Below are 24,545 nucleotides of genomic sequence, written 5' to 3' on the forward strand. Positions count from 1 at the left end.
CCCGGCGGCCCTCCCCCCCCCCGCCGCTGTCATCGAGGTGCCCCCAGCAAGCTGTCCCGAGCCAGGCTTCGGGGCCTGGATGGCTGTGTGTGATGGTTCCGGGCCTATTTTCTCACCTGTCACGTGGGCTGAGCTCGGTGTCAGGCCTGGGACACAGGGCAGCACTTGGGGTACGGCCCCAGGTACCCACCCACCTGCCCATGACTCCCCACCTCTGCCACATGCTAGCGGAGGCATGTGGGACAAGTTGGGAACCTGAGTCTGTTCCTCATCTGTGAGATGTAGGACTGTTGGGGGAAATAAAGGAGTTAGTCTGTGTGAAGCACTCAGGCCAGCACCTGGCGTAAGACACGAAGTGTGTTAGTACCACAATCCGTCACCAGCACGACCCCATCCTTTTGCACTGACCAATAAAGTCCTAGGATGCGATTCTAGACAGTGAGACATCAGGGGAGGTCCTTTTATCTTAAAGAGACACAGAAGACCATCACCTGCTCACACGCACCTTACCCAGGACATGGTCACATTTGGGTGTGATGCCCGGCATGGTGGCAGCCATCTTGTAGCCATGAGGCCTGATCCTGGATGGCCACATGGGGGGAGGGGGTACACCAGAGTGAAACCAGGGCTCCAACGAGCAAGGAAAGGGGGACAAGCTGCTGGGGAGGCCACCAATACATTCAAAGCCCACAGCGGCGGCTTTTTGTGCCCTTCTGGCCTCCTCTTCAATCCTGTGATTCCGGTCCCATCCTCATCCCAGGGAATTGGGAGATCACACAGTGACCCTGACCTTGATCCCTTGCGATAAAGGTACGGTGAGTAAATGGAGAGAGATAAGAGCTTGTGGTCTACAGTTTTATATGAAAGATTTAGGAGAACGAGACTCTTTGCTTAAACGACCCTCCCTCAGTCGGCTGGTCCCTGCTGCAGGTGGTGAAGTCGGGAATCTCTGCCGTGCCCAGGGCCCCGCCTCCTGCCGGAGTTGCTAATTCAACAGATCCTTGCACCCACACCCCAAGAAACACAATGGCTTTCCATTTTGCTTTTCAGCCGCACCAACATATTCCTAGAGTAGCTAAAAGACACAATCCTAAAGCCGGTATGGAAAGATCTAGGCAACAAAGAATGACAACAAGAAATCTGACAATGGAAGATTTTATTTATACACAGAACGACCTATTTACAAGCCCAGACCGGGTCTGTACATGGCAATCCTGGAGGCATTTGCTTCCACGGCGGGCACTGTATAAATTAAGATCATAAATATGAGGGGTAAGCCCCACCCGAGGGCACAAAACCTTTTCTCCAAGACTCCCCAGGACCCTTCCCTCCTTCCTCCATGCGGACAGGACCGGGGCCCCGCGGGACAGCGCCCAGCCACGGCAGGGGCGGGGGGGCCGGCAGAGGAGCGGCCTCACGGAAAGCGACACGGCCACCGCCCGACACCGAGACACTTCCATGCGACACCAACGTTTACTCCACTCACCTCTTACTAGAATCAGAAAAACGGTTTTTACGTAAACAGTGTTTTAACCATTGACAGAATATTAATTCTAAACACCATGCTTCGCCCAGCCCTCAGGCTTGCCCGAGGGAGGGCACGGAGGGCACAGGCCGGCCTCACAGCATCAGCACCAGCCGCCGCTCCCCTCCTCACCCAGCGCGGGCCTGTCCCCTGCTCGCTCCAAGGACCCCAGAGCCCAGGGCCCGGCCAGAGGTGACAGAGCACACCGTCTGGTACCCGGGCTCAGGTCCCCACAGTCTCCTTTGTCAGCCTGTTCTGCCTTAAAAGCCAGTGACCTCCGGTGGCCAGATCGTCCCTCTCTACCTTCCCGCGTCCAATGCGGCCAACAGACGGCACAGGGGACGCTGGGGTCGGGAAGGCCCCGCACAACGGCTGAGCGCACCGCAGAGCACAGGCCCCGCCCCGCCCCGCGCTGGCGCCGCCACTACACCCTCGGGGACAGGAGCAGGCCAGGCACCCAGCAGGCCGCTGGCAGGAGGGCCTCCAACCCGGCAGCAGAGGCCTGGCCGGGCTCACGGCGTAGGGGTGAGCGGGCACCACGCACATCAGTGAGGGGGAGGGGCCTGCCGAGCAAGGAGCAGGCAGATGCTGTCCAGCGGTGAGCCCCCCCAAGGGTTCCTGGATGACACCCGCAGCCCCGTGCCCTCACGCGGACGAGGGGTGACGTGAGCTACAGGGTAGGGGCGTGGGGACCCGGCTGGCAGCTGGGCCGGGTTACAGAGCCCCGCAGGCTGAGCTGTGGCGGGGCCGGGGGGGGGGGGGGACGAGGGGACGTGGGCGAGAGCGGCGTGAGGCAGCCAGCCACCCGCGGGGTCAGAGGCGGTCAGGACGCTCCCCCGCAAGGGAGGCACCCCCGGCGCCCGGGAAGCGCTCGCGCTTACGAACCCCAGGCTCGTGCAGACACGTCCTCTGTCCGCGGGGAGATCGGGGCTGCGGCCTCTCGGGGACAGAGCGGCCACGCCCCACGGCAGCGGCTCACGAGGAAGGCGCAAACCAGGACGAGACCAAAGGCAACCGGGGAGGGGTCTGCGAGCCCAGGACCAGACCCGTCCGTCTGCTCGGCTTCCAGAGGCCAAGTGCCCCGAACGTGGGCGGCGCCTGGGCCGCTTTCGAGGCAGGAGGGGCAGCATCTTCGCCAAAGACTCAGGAACACGCGGGAGGGGCGCCAGGCAGGTGGTGGCCTCGCAAGGCTGCTGAGAAGAACCGGGGGGGCCGGCGGACACAGAACCTTCCAGTGCGGGAGGCCGCCAGCCGGGCCAGGTCTGCACACCCGGGAGAAGCCACACGGCGCGCAGTTACAGGGCTGGCGGCGGGGACTCGCGGGACNGGGTAGCACCATGAGAAGGGACAGCGTGTCCCCGCCTCAGTCACGGGGTGAGCGGGGGACGCAGGCCGACAGGGCCAGGGCTAGGCCTCGGTGGCAGGAGCGCCCCGGCTCAGCTCCTTGATGCCACACAGGATCCGCTTCATGTGGCCCACCTTGGTCACGCCGAGGTCCTGCAACGAGAGGACAGCAGCCTGACGCCGGGCAGGGCGCCGCGCCCCCGCGGGCCTTCCTCCCCAGCCTGCCCAGCACAAACGTGGGCGAACAGATGCAGACGGGGACAGGAGGCGGGGACGGCACACACCGGGACGGTCGTGCAGACGCGCGCCACACCTCTCCCGAGAGCCACCAGGTCACCGCGGCCGCACAAGACAGAGAGGCCCCGCCCGGCAGCAGGCGGGGGCAGGCGACTCGGGAAAGCTGCCTTGAGGACGGCACCCTCTCGGCGCGGCCCCGGGGCCCCCGGGTCAGGCAGGCCCGAGCCGACGGCACCTCAAGCTGGGTGGGGGGTCGCGCTGCGGCCTGGTCTCCCCGGGCTCCCCCGCCACGGGCACACCCCGTCTTGCGGCCCCGCCCGCGCTGCGCCTGCAGCCGCTTCCCCGGCAGCACTTGTTCACTGCAAGTCTCTGAGTCACGGGCTGGTAATCCTCGCGATACTTCAGACCTTCTGGCTATGAAATGTGTCACGGTCGTCTGTGGCCAGTGACTGTGGCTCCCTGGAAGCTCAGATGACGGTCAGCATTTTGTAGCCAGAAAGGATTTTTCACTTGAGGAGCGCACGTCGGCCTATTACGACCTCCCACGCGCACCGGGCACCAAGGAGTCACGTGACTCGCTTCCTCAGCGTCTGGAAGCTCGAGGTGTGCCCGTGCCGTGCGTGGGCCCCAAAGGGAGAGGGGCCCGCCCCTGGGGGCCGTCCTCACACACAGCCCTCCGGGGGCCAATCAGCACAGGGCTGTGTCCCCCAACGGGGCTGTTTTGGGTGGGGTTTTTTTTGTTTTTAAATTTTAAGTAGGCCCCACCCCCAACGTGGGGCTCCAATCCACGACCTTGCAATCCAGAGTCACATGCTCCCCCTACCCAGCCAGCCAGGCCCCCTCCCAACCCCCGCAACAGGGGTTTTAATGTTAAAATAGTTCACCGGTGCAACGAGGTTAAGAAAAGCAAGACCCCCCCCTCCATGACTCCTGCTCTGGCTGTCGGGCTGTGGCGGGGGGGGGGGGNGCTGGGGGACCAGAGGTGGCCTCTCAGCCACTTCCACGTGTCACTGTGAGCCATGCATGAGGGCAGTCTGACGACGCAGGGGCATGGCCAGCTCGAGGGAGGGACAGAGAAGGGAGTGCGGGGAGCCCAGGCCGGGCCCCAGGGGCCGCCATGGAAGTACCTTGAGGTCCCTCCGCTCCAGGTGCAGGAGCTCGGAGCCCCGGATGTCGTGCCGAGTGAAGATGTCCTTATACTCACAGAGACTGAGGTGCTCCAGCCAGGCAGCAACCTCCTCTGTCCCCCAAAGGTGAACTGTCAGAGACGGAAAAGCACGAAGGCAGTGAGTGCCCAGAGCCCAGTGCGAGGCAGGTGGCAGCCGGCGCCGGAGACCACCAGCAGCCAGCACCCAGACGCCCCAGCAGCCAGCACCCACATGCCCCCAACAACCGGCACCCGAGATACCCAGCAGCCGGCACCCACATGCCCCCAACAACCGGCACCCGAGATACCCAGCAGCCAGCACCCACATGCCCCCAACAGCCAGCACCTGAGATGCCCCAGCAGCCAGCACCCACATGCCCCCAACAGCTGGCACCCAAGACACCCCAGCAGCCAGCACCCAGACGCCCCAGCAGGAGACACTCCAGCAGTAGGGACCCCAGACGCCCCAGCAGTAGGAGATGCCCCAGCAGGAGACGCCCCAGCAGTAGGGACCCCAGACACCCCAGCAGTAGGGAGCCCCCAGACGCCCCCAGCAGCCAGCACCCGCCACTCAGCCCCGCGCACCACCCAGAGCTCTGCGGGAAGAGGCAGGCGAGCCGCCCACTTTCAGGGGGAGTGAGCCACAGCAGGAGCTGCCATCTGTTCCTGCCAGGTTGGCCACCAGCCTTCTGGACATTTGTCACGTGTCCCAAGGGGGACTGGATGCCACTATTTAAGAGGAAAACGCCACTCTGACTGTGAGCTGCAGTCAGAGCTTGCCCTCCTTTCTAGAGGATTCCCATCACTCCTGGTCCAGAGCAGGAAGGGAAACAGGCAGAGATTTCAGGTGGTCAGAGCCACCATCATTAAAAGAAACCCAACCGCTGGGCAAACAGGCAAAAAAGAGAAACCAGAGGGAGCGACCACCACCTACAAACCCAAACCTGGGCTGCCCGGCACCTGAGAGCACTGGAAGAGCCCTGCTCAGAGCCGACCTTCCAGACAGATTTTTAGGCCCCAATTTATTGATTCTCCCCCCAGACTGTCCTTGAGTGCCATTTTCCACGGATTTGGCCGCCTGCAGTCTGGTGGCCGGGGCTCCAGCACAGGGCCTGGATCAATGACTCACTGGCGGGGGACCGGCAGCCCCTCCCAAGAGGCAGGCCCAGTGGGCCCAGCACAAGACCCGAGCGTGAGCTCCGTGAGCTCCGCGGCTCCGAGTGTCCGTCACCTCTGCGGCCCTCCTCCCACCCTGCAGCCCCGATGATGACGATGATGACGATGCGGGATGCGGGAGTCAGCCCGGGGAGCGACCCCGGGCAAGAGCGACCACCCGGCGTGGGAAGCGAAGGCGCGGTCCTGCGGCTACAGACGGGGCCGGGGCCGCGGCACAGGCGGGGACCCGGACCGTGGGGAACGNACAAGGAGGGCCCCGGCGGCGGGCGCAGACGGCCGGAGGGCAGCGTGAGGGCAGGTACCCGGGGCTCCCAGGCTACTGCGGGCTTCTCTGTTCTTGCTGTTCTTCTCTTTCTTAAACTTCGTCACCAGGCGGAATTTGCCGCTGCGGCTGCGTTTGGAAAGCTCCAGCATCACATTCTGTAGGGAAAGCGGGAGACACGGAGGGTCGGACCCGATCCAGCCAGGCCCGAGTCACTTCTCAGAGAGGCGGGGAGCCTGGCCGAGGGGCTGGGCTCCCGGCTTCTCTCACTCAGGTTCCCCTGGTTTCTAGTCTTGGCGTTGATGGATTTGTGACGCCTCTTAAAAGTGGTTGCGCAGTGACTGCACAGTGTCTAGTTTCACATTCGGCTATCATTTTAGAACATGTTTCTCATGTGGTTAAAAAGCTTCACAGACATTCCCTCAATGTCAGCACGTCATACAAAGATGACCCAGCAGGCTCCCAGCCGACCCAGTGCTGCGCTGCCAGGCGGGGCCACCGGTACTGGACTATCTTTCTAAACCAGCCTTTCCTGCACTTAGCGCTCTCTCCCTGGGACCTGCCCCCTGAAGCAGCGAGGAGGGAAGGGAGCCGGAGGGACAGGCACACCGGGCCCCCGCTTGGCAGCCACCTCCCCCCAGAGCCGTCCAGGACACGGCTGGAGCGAACACTGCCCCCTCCCCGCTGGTGTGCGGACCACACGTGTTCTCACACGGGCTAGGATGGGGACCTCCGCGGTAAAGGATGCTTTGTGCACACAACGCACGTGCCCGTATTTATAACCTGTGTACGTGGATCGCCCCTGCACTCGCAAATAAAGCACCATCTCCTTAGTTTTCACCTGTGCCTGTTTCTTCCTGCCCCGGGACCACCGACGCACAGTTAGCCTTTTGGCTTTGCGACACTTGCAGATCTGAAAGGGATTGTCACTGGAATGACCCAGTGTGCCTGGGAACGTGCTCTGTCGTGCCTCCAATTTTCCTTGTGCCCCTGATGGCCCCTTCGTGTATCTCTTAATCTGAAGCATTTCATGTCTCACATTCTTGACGAACAAAAGACACCTCTTACGGTGGGATCTCCAGCCAATGACTGCAGGGTGCAGGAACCTATTTTTACAAACATGTTACATCTGGCAAAACCCTCAACTCTCAATTCTAATGGCTGCTCCGTTCAAGGCCTTCAGCAACCAGGTGACCAGGCTCTTCTGCCCGGACTGGCTGGTGCCGCCGCGCTCCCAGCACTTTCCACGGGACGTGGCGACCACGGGGACAGGCAGCTGTCCTGCAGCACGGCCCGAACAAAATCCTACTCCTGACTTCAGAACGTCCTTTCTTAAAAAAATGCACACAGGAATATTAAATTGATTTCTAACTTTTAACATGAGTATTTTCATCCCTTCAAAAAATGGGGAGGCCAGTAGAATGAGGCTCGTTACCAACGTGCGGTCTTATTTCGCCTCCCTGCCCTTGAAGGCACCCATCTACTGCCCCCACAAATACTTGAGTGTGCCACCCTGCACGACGGGAACCCTCTCTTCTTAGAGCGCCTGACCACGGCACCACCGTCACTCAGGACACCAGCAAGAACTCACTCGTGTCTAATTATATCTAATGAGAGCAACTCTCCCCGACCACTGCGAAGGTTTATCCTCTGCTGCTTTGTCTGAATCAGACTGCCATGAGGGCCGCCTGTGACGCTCAGCTGCTGTGGCACCTGGGCTCCCCGCCTTCGGCCTTTGCCCCCAGAGAAGCCAGCTGTCTGTCCTGTAAGACGGCTCCTATTCTGACTCTGACCGACTGACGGCTCCCTGCCCCCCCCCCCCCCCCCCCACCGCCCACCACCTAGCACGCNAACGGAGCTGCAGGTCCCATCCAGCTTCCCGCCCTCCAGCAGAGGGCATCACCAGTGGTGTAGTGACTGCCCTGCTCCTCACAGGTGAGACATGCTGTCATCTTTCAGGGGGACACCACAGGTACCGCTACCCATCAAGGACCNTCCCAGCCAGAATTCTTTTATGAAGAATTGCTTTCAGTTATTTGACTTAAAGAAATTATTTTTACGGATCTATGGATAATACTGAATTTTGAAATCAGATGTGCTAGTTTTTACAAATATCAACTGTTTGAAAGTTTCTAAGATTTGCTTCACGACACTCTGAATACACTAAACACTACTTAAACCACACACTCAAAAACAAATATGGTAAATCTTGCGTGTCTATCGTTTTCCAGCTTTGACACTGTTTCTTATACACGGAAATGACATATTCCTTGACAGGTTTTTTTGGAGAGGATGCTTATTTCTTCAAGTTGTCCTGGGGCTATTCTTCTTAAATTATCTTCAGATTTCAATTTGTATATCCCCCACCCCCACCCCCCAGACTCAACAGTTTCAGCAAGACTTTAAAATTAGCATTCCTTATGAAGACAGTATAGCTTGATTTATTGTCTTATCTATTGTTACGTGATCTTTATCACTTCATTTTGTTCAAACTTTCCTTGACTGTATTTGCCACATGGTGATTTAACTTCTTGTACTTCTGAACAATGTAGAAGTTACCCCACACATGAGGCTGAAACTCTGGTATAACTTCTGATTAACACGTATTTCGTGCGTATTATATGCTGTATTCTTGCCAAAAAGCTACAGAAAAGGAAAGAAAATCATAAGAGAAAATATATTTACGGGACTGCACTATATTTACCCAAAAAAACCCCACCTATAAGTGGACCCAAGCAGTTCAGACTATCGTTCAGGGTCAATACTTTCAAAGAACTAGCTCACAGATTTGTCAACTTTTTTTTGCTCTCAAATAATTTTCCTATTTTATGCCGGTAGAAATGTGGCACCGCCCCCAAGCTCCCCTCTGCCCACTGAACCCCACCCCCATCTCTGCCCGCGCCGAGGGGGAGCCAGAGTCCCAGAGGACAGCAGGCAGAGAAGGCTGGAGAAGGCGGGAGGCCCCGGGGAGCGAGAGTGGTTTTCCTTTCCCTCCCCGGACACCTGGCTGCAGGTTCCGGCCTTAGGCTCCCGGAGAGGAATGCCTGCAAGACCACCACCCCACCCCCTCCCTGCTCTGCCCTGGCCGGCTCGAGGGTTTCTAGTTTTGCAGCTAAGCCTGCCCCTGGAGCCATCTCTCCTGTCTGGTACCTGCACCGTCTCATGAGCTCACAGCTAGCAACCCTCGAAACCGGGGCCACGACACACAACGCTTCAAGGGTTCATAAGGTCAGAGCACCAGGGGAACTCGTGTCGTTTCTGCTCCACATTTGGTGACATTTGTTTTGAAAACATGTTTATGCTTAAAGCTTTGGAGCCATAGTTGGTGAAACGGGAGCTTTTAATACTAAGACCCGAAAGTCCCAAACAAACGAAGATGACTGGTTGCCCTGCAGCCAGGCACCAGGCTGTGAGCCTCCCTCTGCAGCAGCGGCCACACAGCCCATGAACCACGGAAAATCCGAGCCCTCCTCTGTCTTCAGAGGGAATCTGCACAGAGGGGGAAGCTACCTACCCGCCAGGGGAAGGGCGTGGGAAGCCAGGGCCCACAGCTGATGACTATGGTATCTGGCCCCATGGCCTGGCACTGTGCTGCTCACACCACGCCTGTAAAGGAACCAATTTTAACAATTTCCAGTCGACAGTGGACTGGTACTCTCATGAAATGCAATAAAATAAACTTCTAAAAGAATGAAACCAGGGGCGCCTGGGTGGCTCAGTTGGTTAAGCGTCCGACTTCAGCTCAGGTCATGATCTCACGGTTTGTGGGTTCGAGCCCCGCGTCAGGGCTCTGTGCTAACAGCTCAGAGCCTGGAGCCTGCTTCAGATTCTGTGTCTCCCTCCTCTCTCTCTGACCCTCCCCTGGTCACGCTGTCTGTCTCTCTCTCTCTCTCTCTCTCAGAAATTAACAAAAAAAAATTTTTTTAAATGAAACCAAAAAAGGACATATAAAATACAAGCCTGAATTTTTTATTATTTTCAAGAGAAATAAAATTTTTCTGTTAGTTGCTTAAAAGTTTCTAAACGCTCCCTCTCAATTTCTAGAATAACAGAGACTCCCGTTAGTATTGCTTATCTAAAATATGATACAATTTTGAAAAATGTCCTATGGGCAACCAGAAAAAAGATATTCCCTCTTTAGGGCATAAAGCTCTCTCTCTGTAGAAACATGATATGTTCTATATATGAGTATTTTTCCAAGCTTTTTTTGTTCATATGCTGTGATAGAATTTATTTCATTAATCATGGACTGACAGTGATTGTTCACATTACACTTTGATTTCTGTCACTTTTCCCCATTTCAAGAAGTTTTTGCTTTACAGATTTTATACAAATTAAAATTTGGAGGGTAATCACTAAAAGGATAGACAGTATCTATTTCCAAATTACTAGAGAGGACAAAGAGTTGTTGTGTGAGAAGGAGAGACTTCTCAATCAAAAGGGAAAAATGAAAACAAAAAAGTGGGACAAATATAAAACACAAAATATGGCAAAATGTACATATAAATACATCAATAATCACAATAGAGATAAATAGACTGAACATTCCAGTTAAAACAGAGAGGTGACAGACTAGATAAAAATTCAACATTTGACAACGTGCTATTCACAAGAGAGACACCTCAAATAAAACTTGAAAGTAAAAGTATAAAGATGAAAATACCAAACAAGTAAACTTAGAAACAATTACTAAGGGTCTTTACATAATGATAAAACCTATATGCACCCAACAATATAGCCTCAAAACACAGAAAGCAAAAATAAGAACACAAAGGTAAACTGAGCTACTACATTCATGGTCAGAGAGTTTGACAGTAACGGATAGATCAAAAAGACAAAAAAAATTTTATGATTATAGTATTATTGTATTTTGCCAATATAAAGTGATCCTCTTTTTATCATTTACTGCAAATCTAGTTTTATATCAATACTGTAACTTCAGATTTTGTGTATTTTCTTGAAATTTTTTATCTTTTTGTGTCTTAAGTTTTTATTGGGGGTAGGGAGAGAAAACTGGACTTTTGTGATTGGTATATAGTTAGATTACCTTTTTAATGCAATCTTATGATAGTTTGTGTTTCAGAAGAGAAGCTACACTTTTATGCTGTTAGCTACATCTTCACTAGTCCCTTACTTTCCTTCACAACGTAGATTATATTTTGTTTTTAAAAAACTGATTTGGAAAAACAAACTTTTTTTTTTTTAATGTTTGTTTATTTTTGAGAGAGAGAGAGAGAGAGAGGGAGGGAAAATGAGCCCAGGAGGGGCAGAGAGAGAGAGGGAGACACAGAATCTGAAGTAGGTTCCAGGCTCCAAGCTGTCAGCACAGAGTCCAATGTCAACATAAACCTTTTCAATTCTACTAGAAACTACCTATGTTTTTAAAGATTAACTAACTGCATTTCCGTAATTATCAGTCAAGAATCTTTTTTTAAACCTTCCATCTTAAAAGAAGGAATTTAATGTGTCTTCCTTCATTTCTCTGTCCCTGTCTTCTTCCCAGCCCCCCCATCTCACTGTTCACTTCACAGGCTTTGGTAACTTAATCTGGAATTAAGGACTATGTTATTGTTACGTCTATTAAACATTTTATATACTATTATTTGAGGAATTTTCTTTTAAATGAAAATTTCGTGGGGCACCTGGGTGGCTCAGTCGGTTAAGCGTTCAACTTCAGCTCAGGTCATGATCTCACGATTCGTGGGTTCGAGCCCTCCATCGGGTTCTGTGCTGACAGCTCTGAGCTTGGAGCCTGTTTTGGATTCTGTGTGTCTCTCTCTCTCTGCCCCTCCCCAACTCATGCTCTGCCTTTGTCTCAAAAATAAATAAAACAAAAAAATTTTTAAATGAAAATTTAGTATTTAGAATTCACAGTTTCACTTATTTTGATGAGCTTGGCCTGCCCCTTTAAGCCAAAATGTTCTCATACATATGCTGCTGAGTTTTGTTGCTTTGCTGGGAGGCCTCTGAGTCAGTTTTCCATGCAGGGTCTACATTTGTCAACAAATGCCTGCATGTTCAGAGCAGAGCAGTATAGACTGCTGTAACCCTCCTCTGTACCATCACCTAACTGCTGCCACCAGGTTTTAACGAACAAAACTGGCAGCAGGAGTGCCAGATATGTCATGTCTAACATCCTTTCTCTGGCAAGACTGTAGAACCCTAGCCTAGGATGAACTTTTCTCCCGGCCCACCTCTGCTCTACCCCTAAGGAAAAAAGCACCCTTCAGTTCATCTTCTTTATCAAGATGCCACCCACAAAACAGACCGTACAACAAGCACCTCTCCCGGGCTCTTCCTGCCTGTCTCCCTGCTGCAGGAGGCAGCAACCTCCTGGTGCCATATGCCTGGGCTCCTGTCCGTCCTGGCTATGGGACCTACGACAAGCCAAAGTCTCTAAACACATGCAAAACACAAGTGTGATCGTGCACGGGATACACCAACTCTGTCCCTGTCATCAACAAACTTAAGCAGCTGCCATTTAACCAACCGATGTGTCCTCACACCGGGGGCAAACAGCAGGGCTGGGCTCAGCCACCTATCAACTTCCTGGCCAGCCCTGCCATTCTGTTTCTGAGGGTGACAAGTGCCCCAGTCATCAAGGACTGAGCTCAATACTAACTCCCAACCTCCTCCCTGCCAGTCTTCTTCCACACCTCCAAGGTGTTTTAACAGAGAAGTCCTGAGAAGCCTTATCAGGGGCTGCAAGATGGACACCATCTTAATCTCAAAGCTGCACAGGTCACAGTGATTACAGGCACTGAGGGAAAGCCACCGCATCCAGGGGTGCCCACGCTGAAGCCCCGTGACCCAAATACCTCCTCATCACCAGGCTCCAGGGGCTGGCACAGCCAGGGGGTGTCCGCCAGCTTCCTGAGCTGCCGGTCCATCTCGGCTAGAGCAGCCCCAAGCCGCTCCTTCTGAGGGGGGTCCAACTGCTGCTCCGGGCAGAAAAGAACATGGCTGGTTAGTAGCAGGGAGGAGCTGGGGCCACGACATGTGGCCTGCATGCAGGTGTGCAATCTGCTCCAGATGTGGTCTGTCTGTCTCAGAAAGGCTTACAAAAACTCCTAAGGAAAGTAAGTCACACAGCACTGGCTAAGGGGCCAAACTCAGAATCTCCCCTTGTAAGGAGAAGATGCAGGAATTAAAACTCTCCTTTCAAAAATACTGGAATTAACCAAGTCCGTCTGAAAATTACATCAGCGGAGTGGCCACTTCACCTACTTCGGTTGACCTTGGGACCCCCTGTGTCAGAAAGAGGACAGGAGCAGCCCGCCCGCACCAGAGTGCTGCAGGACACGCTGGCAGGCGGCAAGGAGCAGCTGTCATGCCCAGAAGAGCAGACTATTTTGGAATGAAGACCAGAGGACGAGGAACGAGGCTTTCAGGTGCTTTTCCAGACACGTGAACTGCAGCAGATCACTCTACCTCCTTGACCTCCACGTCCTCATCTTTTAAAACAAGAAGGTTGGCCAGACCATCCCTCGGGCCTTCCCTATTCTAGCTTCTTCGATTCAGTGAAACCCACCCCACGTGCTCGCCCAGAGTGGACTCCTGGCCAGGTGTGCAGGGCTGAGCGAGGAAGAAGAGGGCGCTGTGTGTCTGAGAACAAGGCCCCGGGGCCTGGTCACAGGCAGGTGGCTCCATCCCTGTGGATTTCTAAGGCAGAACCCTGAGCACAGCGATAGGGCTGGTCCCGTCCACAGTCTAGTATGTTCAACACGACGTGCCTGAGCTGTGGCCTGAGGGCTTGAGAACCAACCATACGGCCAGATCGGAGGACCTCCAAGGCCCCTTCTGACACTGAGTCTAGAATTCTAGACTAAAATGTGCTGCCCTGTGTACAACAACGGTCACTGCACGCACAGCGCGAGGCCGGCCTCTCAGCTTACCAGGGCCATCTTTCCGGCCAGCAGCAGTTCCGTCTCGCTGCGCAGAGCTTTGATGTTATTCACCATTTCCAGGACAAAGCTGCAGTTCAGCCCCTGAGAGGAACCAGAACGACACCCATGTAGAAGGCCCAAGGGCCACGGGACTCCAGGGGAGCAAGACTTAAAAAGCACAGGCACCTCTGTGGTTCTGGGCTTGCCATACACTCGGTCCATGGACTTGGAGCTGGCGTTGACGGCGTGGGCAAGTTCCTGCTCCATGTCTTGATGGGACTGAGCTATCTCCCGGATACTAGAGAGAGACAGAGAGAGAGAGAGAGACATGGCACTCATCAAAGCAGGCGGAAGGGCAGCCTACATCACCTCACTCGAACGCAGACCCAGGTTCGGCCCAGAGGGCCAATGCAGACACGGCTCCGCCATGAAAACGAGCACAGGATGACCCTGACCATCATTCCCTCACTGATGGCAAACAGAGACGGTCTTAAATGGGAAGCAGGGCATCAAAATCCAAGTCCTTCCAGAAACTCAACCAGGAAGGAAAATCCCCAGAAGGAGATTTTCTTCATGCCCTATAAAATGGCAAGTAGACAGCTGATCGTGAAAGGAGACTTGGCCTGTCTCACTCTGTAAATGAGAATGACAGGACCCTCCTCTGTGGGGACAATCCTGCTTCAAAAGACAGACCCCAGGACACGGCCCCAGGCAGCAGCCCACAGCCCCAGGGACCCACACGGGCAAGGAGAGGGTGGTGACAGGGTCGGACACCGCCAGGGCACCAGGAGCACAAGAGTCGGGGAAGCTGGCCAGGGAACCACTCGTCCCGTCCTGGGGAAAACCAGAAGCAGCTGCCAAGACACAGGGCCGCATCTGTGGGGCTGCCACAGGCTTTGAGGGGACGAGAACGAAGACAGAAGGAAGCCAGCGCGGGTGGCACAGCAAGGAACTGGGAAAAACTGTAACAAGTGAAGCCATCAGGCGCAGATACTGATTTGGTCATGGGTGCAGAGGCCGCAGACACAGAGCTCAGCACAGACGTGCTCTTGGGGGGCCCGGATGGACCCCTGGAACCAGAAGTGAGAGCTCGAAACTGCGGGCCGAGAGCCTGATGCCCGGGGAAAAGGCAGGGGAATGGCCCCGAAGGGCACGGAGTCCGGAGCCCGCAGGGCAGCGGTGCTCCCGGCAAGGGCAGCGGAGGAGGAAGCCACACAGCGGCACCACGGACGAGGATGGCAGGTGTGGCGGCCGAGAGAGCCCTCCGGAGCGAGGCACGCCGGCAGCGGGCACGCAGGGGAGGTGGGGAGGACGGAGAGGGGCAGAGGGACCTCCGTGCTGGAAGGTCCCCACAGTCCCAGGAGCCACTTCTCCAAGGCAGAGTAAGGGCGGGAAATGCCTCCAGCTGTTGTCTCCTTTTTTTTTTTTTCTCCTCTTAAATAACTATAAGGTTTGTGCTTTAGGAACAAACCTGCTGTCTGGGATAAAGCAGAGGAGGCAGCAAGTGGGCTATTCTGAAGAATCCGGGATAGGTTTTAAAACCCGTGAGCTGGTTCTGAAAACACCTGTGGATTTCAGGCCTCCATCTACACAAACCCTGAGCGATCTCGGAAAGTCAGGGGAAATAAACCAAAGCCAAGGGACAGCAGAAACCCCAGGAAACCCCAGCAGACCCCCCGGGAGGCGGCGGCCCACCTGTGGATGAGGGCCCCCGCCGCCTGCCCGAAGTGGTCCATCTGCGTGGCCTCTTCCTCAGACAGGATCTCCGGGTGCAGAGAGAAAGACGGAGGGCGAGGAAGCTCACACTTCTGCTTGTCTTCCCAGGACTTCAGGGTGTTCTCAAACGCCTAGGGCACGGGAACCCGGCGTCACACTGTGCGCCGCTCTCTCGAGAGGCGAGCACGTAACCGGCAACAAGCGCACTGGGACCCGAGCTGGACAACAGCCCAAAAAGGAGACATGGATCTCTTTTTTTTTACACTGAGGAGGGGAAATGGTCCTGGAACTTGCACCCCTGCTCACTTAATCTAAGAAAAGTAAATTCCTAGAAGGAAGCACTAGAAACTCCAGGTCTCCTCACAGAAGGTGAGCCCCAGGGCCGTCCCCCCGGGTCCCCACGCGCAGCCCTTCTTACCCTATCTCTGGTGAGTGTCTGCGCCCGGTTCTTGTGGATAATCCGAATGTATCCCGGAGGCTGGACCCAGGCCTCTCCGTCCACTTGCACAGGGACGCCCTCATCCCCCAGGATGGAAATCTTCACCGTGCGGCACTGAGCGAACAGCACAGCGTTACTCACGCGCCGCGCTCAGCCAAGGAGCTAAGGTGCTGGATGTCAGCACCACAGGGGCCCTCCCGTCCCACGCGGCCCTGCACAAGCCAGCCAACATCTGGGGCGACGCCCTGCCCCCTGCCAACCACCGCTGCGGTCAGGCATCCCTGTCTAGGGCACAGCTCGTGAAGCCCAAGGATCCGTCCCGCCCCCACGGTCCCCTCACCCAGCATGGCCTCTGTGACTGCAGCGAGACCCTGGTGGTCACACACACAAGCACTGGGCCTGGGGTGGGGACCCTGCCCACACGCAAGCACTCCCGGGACAGGGAAAACCAGTCTCAACAGGTGGCCAGTGATGCACTGCTTCTCTTTTCAATTAAAAAAATGCCACTAAAGAGTTCAATCATAAAATCCAAACACCCCACCTCCGTGGGGACAGACTGAGGCAGGAAAGGCCGGGACATCACAGCCTGGGGTTCGGGTGGGCCAGGGTACCCACCTTTCCACTTCCTGTGCCTAAGAACACTGCCCTCCCCAGCCCATCACCAGGAACAAGTACTAGGGGAAGCCCCTCCCCATGTCCCCTCTCCAGGTAGGCCGTAGACCAGCCAGGTGACACCACACTTTCTCCACTGCTCACGTCTGCTCCACCCCCAAACAGGAGGCAGCTTCTGAAAGGGGCAGCCGCAAACCAAGGTCAGTGGGGCCTGTCTCATCTCGTCCCACCTCAACAGTCGGGGTACGGCTGGCACCCACAGAGGAAGTCAGGGCAGGGGCTCCGCAGGACTCAAGTCGGCCCCCATTTTGAAAGAGTGTTTTTTTAACTTTCCACTACAGCAGGTCAGGAAGGGCTCTGAACCAGCAGGCGGGGGCGGGGGTGGTCCTGGAAAAGCACCCCCTCTCCTGGGCCCTGTGCAGCAGAGGCGCACCCACAGAGGAGACTGGTTGTGGGCCAGGCCCGGCCTCTCCAAACGTGTGTGAGCCACACTGCCTCCCACGTCTCTCCCACCCACAGGACCACGGCCACTACCTGGGCAATTCGGTGATGCTGCAGCTTAATGACGCGAGAGACAGCCATCTGCATACTGCCAAATACAGCCACCACCTCCAGAATCTTATCATCGAACGACGGAGCTGCAAAAGTCTGAAAGGGCCAGCGTTAGGAGCCGACCCCTGCCCCGAAGCTCCCCGCACTGCCCTCTGCTGTTTGCTCTCGGGGCTGCTGGCCTGGTCAGAGACAGACAGGCACACGACTCGCCTGGCGTGTCCTGAGGAGCAGCTACGATGTGACTGTGTCACTGACAGGGTTTCTAGTAAAGACCCCGAAACCAGCTGCCTGGGATCAAATCTCTGGTCTGCCGCTTTCTAGCAGCACGACCTTGAGCAAGTTACTTAATTTTCTCATCCTCGGTTTTCTCATCTGTGAAACAGGGATAAAACTGGTGCGTTCCCCAAGAGGCTCTCTGGAGGGCTGAGTCAATGCACCCGCAGTGCTTAGAACCGGACATCTTCTCTGTTGTTCATTTTAAGTAATCTCTACACCCAATGTGGGGCTCAAACTCACAGCCCCGAGATCAAGAGTTGCATGCTCCACTCGCTGAGCCAGCCAGGCGCCCCGGCAACCAGGACATCCTGAGTGCGCTTCACGTTCATTCTTTCTGTTCCCTATTACAGACAATGGAAGCTGCACCCGTGGTTAAAAGCAAATGACGTCTTCCACAGGCTTCTTGGATCAAACATCCCCACGTGGGCTCTGACTTGGCTGCGTTCCACCCACCACGCACCGTCGGCTTCCTCCACTCCCATCTCGCCACTAAGCCTTCACATATGCTGTTCCAGCAATTACTTGGAACAGCCTCTGCACCCTCTCCTGACCAGACCTGGCCAATGCTAGGTCTCCTTCAGGTGTCAGTGTAGATGTCCCCTCCTCTGAGAAGCCTTCCCAGACCACCCCAAATTGGAGTCGGGCCTGGCTTCCGCATCACACCTGTGCCCCTGGCCACACCTGTCCCACTCGGCCTCTCTTCTCGTGAGCAGGGGACCCTACTGTCTTGTTCTCCACTGCCCTGTGACCGCCGGCACAGGGAGGAGTTCCATCCGCACCTCCGAGCCACCCACGGAGCCCCAAAGCCAGAAGGCTTCATCGGGGCCTGAAGTGGTGGACACTCCTTGAAGGGATTACCCACACCCAGCTGGGGCCCAGGCCACCCCGAACCCCCATACGTACGTCATCTTCCTTGGTGCCCCCCCAGAAGTTGGTCCCTCCGGCGTAGCTGGGAATGTTGAGGACAGCGATCCCCTGCAGACTGGGCAGTGGGATGGGGCGCCCGTCACACTGCAGCAGAGACGCCGCGGGGGGAGAACAGGGAACCACAGCATCAGCCTGGTCCTCCTTCACCAGCACCCACCCCGCCGCCACCGCTGAGCGCCCACTGAGGGGCCGCACAGCAGAGGGGCCCACGCCCAGCGAGGAGAAGCGCTGCGGAGACCAGGAGGCCCTCCCGCTCACCTCCAGCAGGACTTTCTGCTCCAGGTTCCTGTAGGTTCTGTGCAGCAACTCTTTGGTGCCAAGAACTCCGTACCACATCATGTTCTTGGTCCGGCTCCTGGAGGCGGAAAGCAAGTTACACGGCTAAGCGCGGCCGTTGCCGCGGCCGCAGGAATGCATCCCATCATGCACAGCGGTCAGATTCGGCAACCACTCACAGCACCGCCAGCTCAGTAAGGACAGGCACGTCCTCCTTATGTGCCTACGTATCGTGTGCATAAAGAAATACGTCTCGTGATAGAAAATTCTGCCAGAAAGTAACAATCCCAAGAAACTAATTTACCTAAAAAGTAAAAAAAAAATTACAGAACCTCATAAAAAAACTGATAATTTTTTTTTCCAGCTAGAAAATTATGCGCAGCATAGAAGATATGGGAAGTACAGAAAAGCACAAAGGAGAACAAAATCCTCCTAATCCCCAAAGCTGTGCGTCCTGATAGTAAAAACCTGGTGTATTTCTTCAGTCTTTGACTCACAGGAGAAACAGCCAGTCTATGGTCTCCTGACTGACTCCGCACACTTGGCCCCACACCCCGCGTCCAGATGCCCGACCGATCACAGCGGGGCCGTTCCTGACCGGTGCTTGTGCACTTAGTCCCTGTGGCTGGACCCAGCCAGCTCCCAGTCCTGGGCTCCGTAAGTCACACAGCAGTGGCCCCTTCGTACACGCCTCTTTGCAAATGTTTCATTTCTTCTTAGGATAGACGCACAGAAATGAAATTCTCTTAGACATTTTCAGAGCTCTTGATACTAACTCCGGGATTATCCAGCAGGGGCCCGCAGTTCTAAACATGTACTGCACATGGCCCCGTCACTCACCTATCTTACTCTGTTAAATTACACACATTTTAATGCCCTTTGAGTTATTTTTGAACGAACAGGGGCCTTTCTAAAGGAGCCGGGCTCACCATCTCTGCTGAACAACAGAGATGTCCCTGGGAGCCTCTGAGACACTTTCCTCCACTCAAGAACCCCGGAGTTCAAAGGTTTCTTGAATTCTCACCCTCGATTTGGCTTCCTAAGAAATCTGCATCTACACAGAACCCGAGTGTTCACCAGGGTGACTCCTGAAGTGTGTGACCTCCCTCCCACCCAGCTCTCCCAGAGTCCCCTTCCAAGGGACAACAGCACCAAGCGAGCAGGGGACACATGGCTAAGATGGGATGGCGAGCAGGTCTGCAGGCTCCTCAGCAAGGGGCCCCTGACGCCTGCATCAGTGGCTGTCCCTGCCCAAACCGCACATCAGCTTCTCCTTCTCCAGTTCTAGAATGTCTCCTCTGGGGGGTTACTGAAGGGTGGGGTGGGAGACGCTAACTCCCTGCTTCACTTCTCATGTTTCGACGGGGAGACGGAATCTCTGCTTCAGCCCAGGAGGAAGCCTGCCCGTTTCTCTCCAGCCCTTCCCTAGGCTGCGAGGGACGAGGGGTGTCTTCTCATGAGCTTTGTGGGGAGGCAGCAGGGCTGCCCAGCTCTGCCTGGCGTGAGGAGGGGACAGAGACCTGCCCCCAGTGCCGGAAGGGACTCACGTACCCGGCACAGTGCACTCAGCACACTCTGTCACCTGTCCCTCTACAGCACCACCACGACTTACGACGCAGACCCTTCTGAGCGCAGTCACTCACTTTCTCGTGTGGAATTTGCCCTGACCATGCCAACCCTGAGGGCTGGAACCCTCCTCCAGACAGGACTTCCGGACCCCAATCTAGTTCCACCCACATCTCGCTCAAGCACCTGCCTTTCCGACAACAAGGCGCCCAGTTTTTACATATGCCTTCTGCCCCCACACTCTGCACACCCGCCACCTCGCTGACTCTACCTGGAAGAGGAAGCGAGGACGCAAGGAGCAGGTGTGCACACCTACCTGCACTTCTCCGGGTGCTCATCACGCTTGTTGTTGAAGTCCAGGGAGATCTTCGCATCCAGGCCGATGCCAAAGTAATTGTTCATGACGCACTTCTCTGTGTAATACTCTCTGCAGAGGGGGTTCCGGGCCCATGAGAACCGCACTCCCTTCACAGCGCCCCCACCTCCAAGCAGTCCTCCCTGAGGGCTGCACTCGTGGCTCGTCCTTCAGTAGCGCTTTACGGGGCTCGGCCTCACATACCACCCGACGCGCCCATTTAAAATGCAGGACTCGGTGATTTTTAACGTGCTCAGTCATGTAAACGTCCCTCGGCTCCCAATCCCCGACCCCTGGCAACCTCCGACTGCTGTCTCCATGGCGCCTACTATGCAAGGTTCGTCTAAACGGGACCCACAAGCGTCATGTTTTCAGAACTCATCCCTGCTCAGGACCTCACCCCTCTCGGTGGCCGAACGGCACTCTGCTGTAGCCGCGTGAGCACCGACGCACGCTGTGGGGGCCACGTGCTCACTCTTCAACCGCGGCCCCAGGAGAGGCGCTCTGGGCCCCATGGAAACCAGGCTGGGAGGAGCTTCCCAACCTTGTCCCAGAGCCACCGCGCCGTCTTGCACTCCCACCAGCAGCGTGAACCTGACTGTATCTCTCATGTCTTCAACGCGCCTCACGCATCCCTCGATCCGATGAGAGCAGCACATGCTGGTCCCCGGGGCAGCACCTCCCTTTCCTAAGTCCACTGCCCATGAGATTCATTTCATTCCAGCTTCTCGGCCTCCCCTGCGATCACTGTGCCCACCGAGGCCACACCAGGGCTCCGGGACCCTCCTTTCCCTCCTGGGGGGCTGGCTGATGTAAGGAGACGCTGAGCCCCCACCCAGAGGAAGCGGCAAGGAGGAAAGTATGTGCCTAGCACTCCTGGGCTCCGCAGGAAATACACCTGGGTCAGAACTCGGCCACATTTCACGTTAACAGTCATGTGCAGCTTGTTTTGGGAAGCCATCCCCACATGGATGTGTTTTTAATGACACATCTAATCTGAGCGCACCTAACAGCTTAGTGAGAGCAAAGCTCAGGGAGAAACTTTCCTGAGAGGACGACCACATGCTGACCAGTATCTACAGGTGCTGGGGAAATGGAGGGATCCAACCCAGAGAACCAGCATGGGGAGAGGGGATGGGGGGTGGGGAGACCGGGCACAGGGGCCTGGGAAGTGAGGGACAGCCGGGCCCAGGGGCCACCGCAGGCAAAGGCAGGATGACCACAAATCTAGGGGCCCTGAGCTACGGCTGCCTAGAGAGGCCAGCAGCCGGCTGCCCAGGGTCAGTCTCCCGCTTCCTGAAGATGAGAGGAGGAAAAGACACTGATACCACTAGGTGTGGGGCATCTGGTCTCAAGGGAAGGGAACAAACAAAGCACTTGGCTCAGGGGGCCCCGTGTGCACTGCTCGCAGAAGGCTGCAGCTCCGGCCTTTCTGAGAAAAACAGCACCGGGGAAGGTCAGGACCAGAGCCCCAGAGGGGCGGGCAGACGTGCTTAGGCAGGCCACCGTGGCAAACAGGGCAGCAGAAATGGCCATGGTGTACACTTTGGCTCTGGTCCCCAGAACCCAAGGAGTCTGTGCGAGCTGCGCATGTCTGCCCCTCCCCCAGCACGCCAGACACACGCAACTGACAACAAGCAACCCACCCAGAGCTTGCGATCAACCAGCAGGAAGGAAAATCTAAAGACCAGATTTTCAAATCACCATTTGTCTCCATAGCGGCCTCCATACACACAAGAACGAACTCCACTAAACCGCGTCCAAGTCCCCACCGCCCGAGGAACAGGGAGGAGGACACACTGCACCAGCCCACAGAGCAGCATCGAACCTTCTCCCCTGCGGCAGCAAACCCAGGATGGTCTCTCCCAGATCCGGCCCCAGAATCCAGGCCCCCGCAGCACCCACAGGGCAGAGCGGGTTAGGAAGGGTGTGGGGACAAGGCGCCAGCGCAGCGCCAGCCAGGTACCGGAGCGCGACAACGACAAGGAAAACAGGGCCCAAGTCAGCTCCCAGCAGGCGCTTCTAACCCCACAGAGAACCTCAGACCCGGAGGAACGTTCGGGGGCACTGACACGTGACCTCTCGGGAAGCTGGGACAGGCCACGCCCGTCACACGATTCCAACCCGACTCTTAGCTGCGGGATTTCTAGGTTTTCCTCTTCAGCTAACCAAAGCTGGGAAAGGATCACCTAGTCATCTGTATACGGAATTCCTTGGCCAATTCCAAATCTGTTTTCTGGGCACTGACATTCTCTTAACAGTGCACGCGCCTGATTCACCCCCATACTCACAGGTTTTCTGGTTCCGAGTTAAAGGGGTCAGCGTTAATTAACAAGCGACTGATGACTGAACCTCCAGGCAAGGAACCAGACATCCCAGCCCGAACGTCTGTAGGGAGGGAACAGGAAGAGATGGTCAGGACTCACTGAATTAAGAGGTGCTCATGCCTTCAAGACTGAAGGACATGTATTCCAAAACACTACTGTGATTAAATCTAAATAATATATAAACAGATCCAAATTTTGACACTTAAGTGGTTCAGATCAAAAACCGCCATCATAAAGCTATATTCATGGGACAAAGCCAAACACAGTGGGCAGCAGAAACCAAACCTAAAGACAGTTTAAAAACCAGCTTATAAAGACGGTAAGAAGATGCACCGAAATGTTCTCTAGGTGCAGGCAACCTTAGCGTTCAGTCCTACAGCTTTGTGAAGCCAAATTCATGAGACAGAAACATGAAGAACACCTCAAGTGACCAGAACCGTCACGGAATGTGCGCCCTTAAATCACAGGAGCTCAGTCGGTTAAGCATCCGACTTCGGCTCAGTCAGTTAAGCGTCTGACTTCGGCTCAGGTCATGATCTTAGGGTTCATGAGTTCAAGCCCTACATCGGGCTCTGTGCTGACAGCTCAGAGCCTGCAGCCTGCTTCCGATTCTGTGTCTCCCTCTCTCTCTACACCCCCACCCCACCCCGCTCATGCTCTGCCTCTCCCTCTCAAAAATAAACATTAAAAAAGTTGTTTTTAAATTTTAAGTCATAAACATTAAGGCAGAGATGGAGCCCTGATTTTAAACATTCTGCCAATCCACCCCTTCCAGTGATACCTATGTCTCTGATTAACCAAATATGTCTCATTAGCCTCACTGCCAAGGACTTCTGGAATTTTCTTTCCATTCAGTTGAGGTTCACCTTGAAACTGCTAAATCACTATGGGAACAGGTGGTCTGGCGTGGGCTCTGCCAGGCCCAGGCGGCCTCAGGAAATCACCTGAAGCTGGTGAGGGGGCTCTGGTGCTACTCCTTCCTTCCACACCATGTGTGGTTGCAGTTCCTCCAAAGGAGGAACTGCCTCAAGCCTACACTGGGAAAAATGAAGGCAAAGGCAGGAATGTAGACTGGGCCCAACTCCCCTGGTGGCTAGTTGCGCCTCCTACGATCATGCCAGAAATGACAGGATGATTCGACTGGCTCCCCATCACAACCTTTCCCTCAGGAGAACTCCTATTCATCCTTCAGTGCCCAGCTCAAGTATTGCCCTCTCAATGACACCTTCCTGGGGCACCATGCGGCAATTTGGGAGCTGGCTGCCCTTTATACTAAATGAGGGCACTTTTCACGCCATGACATGACTTTGGAATCCTGTCTCTGTTTCCCACAGAGGTAGATATAAACTCTTAAGAGGACAGGGCCCTGGTCACATTCATTCTCATGGCTCAGTGCCTAAGCTACAGACCCTGGACCTCGCTGGTTGGCAGGTATCGCCCCACCCGCACGGCACCAGCCCACAGACATGCTGGGCCAATCCACGGGGACACGCACTCGAGAACAGGATCTTGGTGTTCAGTGCTGGCAGCCCATCCCGGCTTCCTGACTGCGGAGGAAGAGAGGCAGAACTGCCCAGCGTCAGACTTCCTTTGCTTATCAGCTTCTCACATGGGGATTTGGATACTATAAAAAACAGAACAGAAAACCATAAAACTGTCCGAAATGGAATTATTACTCAAGTACTGCAAGTGGTCATTAGAGAAGCGATGGCTCTAAGGGCTGAGGGGACTGGGGGTGACAGTTGCCAGACACTGGTCAGCCCCCTGCAGAGTGCAGAAGACAAGTCAAAAGGCAGAGGGGAGAGGAGGGGAATGGGAAGGGGGATGGAGAGGCAAGTGGGTCAGGACGCCCTCTAGAGGGCGACACAGGCGCAGCCAAGGCTGGGAAGGGGAGGAGGGGCTTGCTGCCAGTCCTGGGCGGG

At 55.5% G+C, this 24,545-nt stretch overlaps 1 protein-coding gene and 1 long non-coding RNA gene across 5 annotated transcripts in view; both read right to left on the reverse strand.

Moving 5' to 3' along the window:
• Positions 1-2,858: 2,858 nt before the first annotated feature.
• The window catches only part of DGKD (diacylglycerol kinase delta), an 80,680-nt gene continuing 58,993 nt past the window's right edge, over positions 2,859-24,545 (reverse strand). Inside the window, exons 16-29 of one of the 4 annotated variants that reach the window (XM_077757741.1) lie at positions 24,119-24,247; positions 22,588-22,684; positions 20,258-20,368; positions 18,358-18,454; positions 18,076-18,183; positions 16,879-16,992; positions 15,712-15,846; positions 15,273-15,424; positions 13,764-13,875; positions 13,587-13,679; positions 12,510-12,629; positions 5,732-5,849; positions 4,234-4,364; positions 2,859-3,022 (exon numbers count right to left, since the gene is read on the reverse strand). In XM_077757741.1, coding sequence (XP_077613867.1) covers positions 2,933-3,022; positions 4,234-4,364; positions 5,732-5,849; positions 12,510-12,629; positions 13,587-13,679; positions 13,764-13,875; positions 15,273-15,424; positions 15,712-15,846; positions 16,879-16,992; positions 18,076-18,183; positions 18,358-18,454; positions 20,258-20,368; positions 22,588-22,684; positions 24,119-24,247 — 1,607 coding nt within the window. In that variant the 3' untranslated portion in view covers positions 2,859-2,932. Of the gene's footprint in view, positions 3,023-4,079; positions 4,365-5,731; positions 5,850-12,509; positions 12,630-13,586; positions 13,680-13,763; positions 13,876-15,272; positions 15,425-15,711; positions 15,847-16,878; positions 16,993-18,075; positions 18,184-18,357; positions 18,455-20,257; positions 20,369-22,587; positions 22,685-24,118; positions 24,248-24,545 lie in introns of those variants that run through there. The other 3 variants (XM_077757733.1, XM_077757724.1, XM_077757728.1) reach the window with 3 other exon arrangements.
• On the reverse strand, positions 8,110-9,370 carry LOC144226372 (uncharacterized). Its single transcript, XR_013333618.1, has 2 exons — positions 9,206-9,370; positions 8,110-8,334 (listed from the first exon to the last, which is right to left on the reverse strand). It is a non-coding gene; the product is annotated as an uncharacterized LOC144226372 (long non-coding RNA).

The sequence above is a fragment of the Crocuta crocuta genome, unplaced genomic scaffold, assembly GCF_008692635.1.
Source record: "Crocuta crocuta isolate KB4526 unplaced genomic scaffold, BGI_CrCroc_1.0 scaffold290, whole genome shotgun sequence".
In the NCBI taxonomy this organism is placed as follows: Eukaryota; Metazoa; Chordata; class Mammalia; order Carnivora; family Hyaenidae; genus Crocuta; species Crocuta crocuta.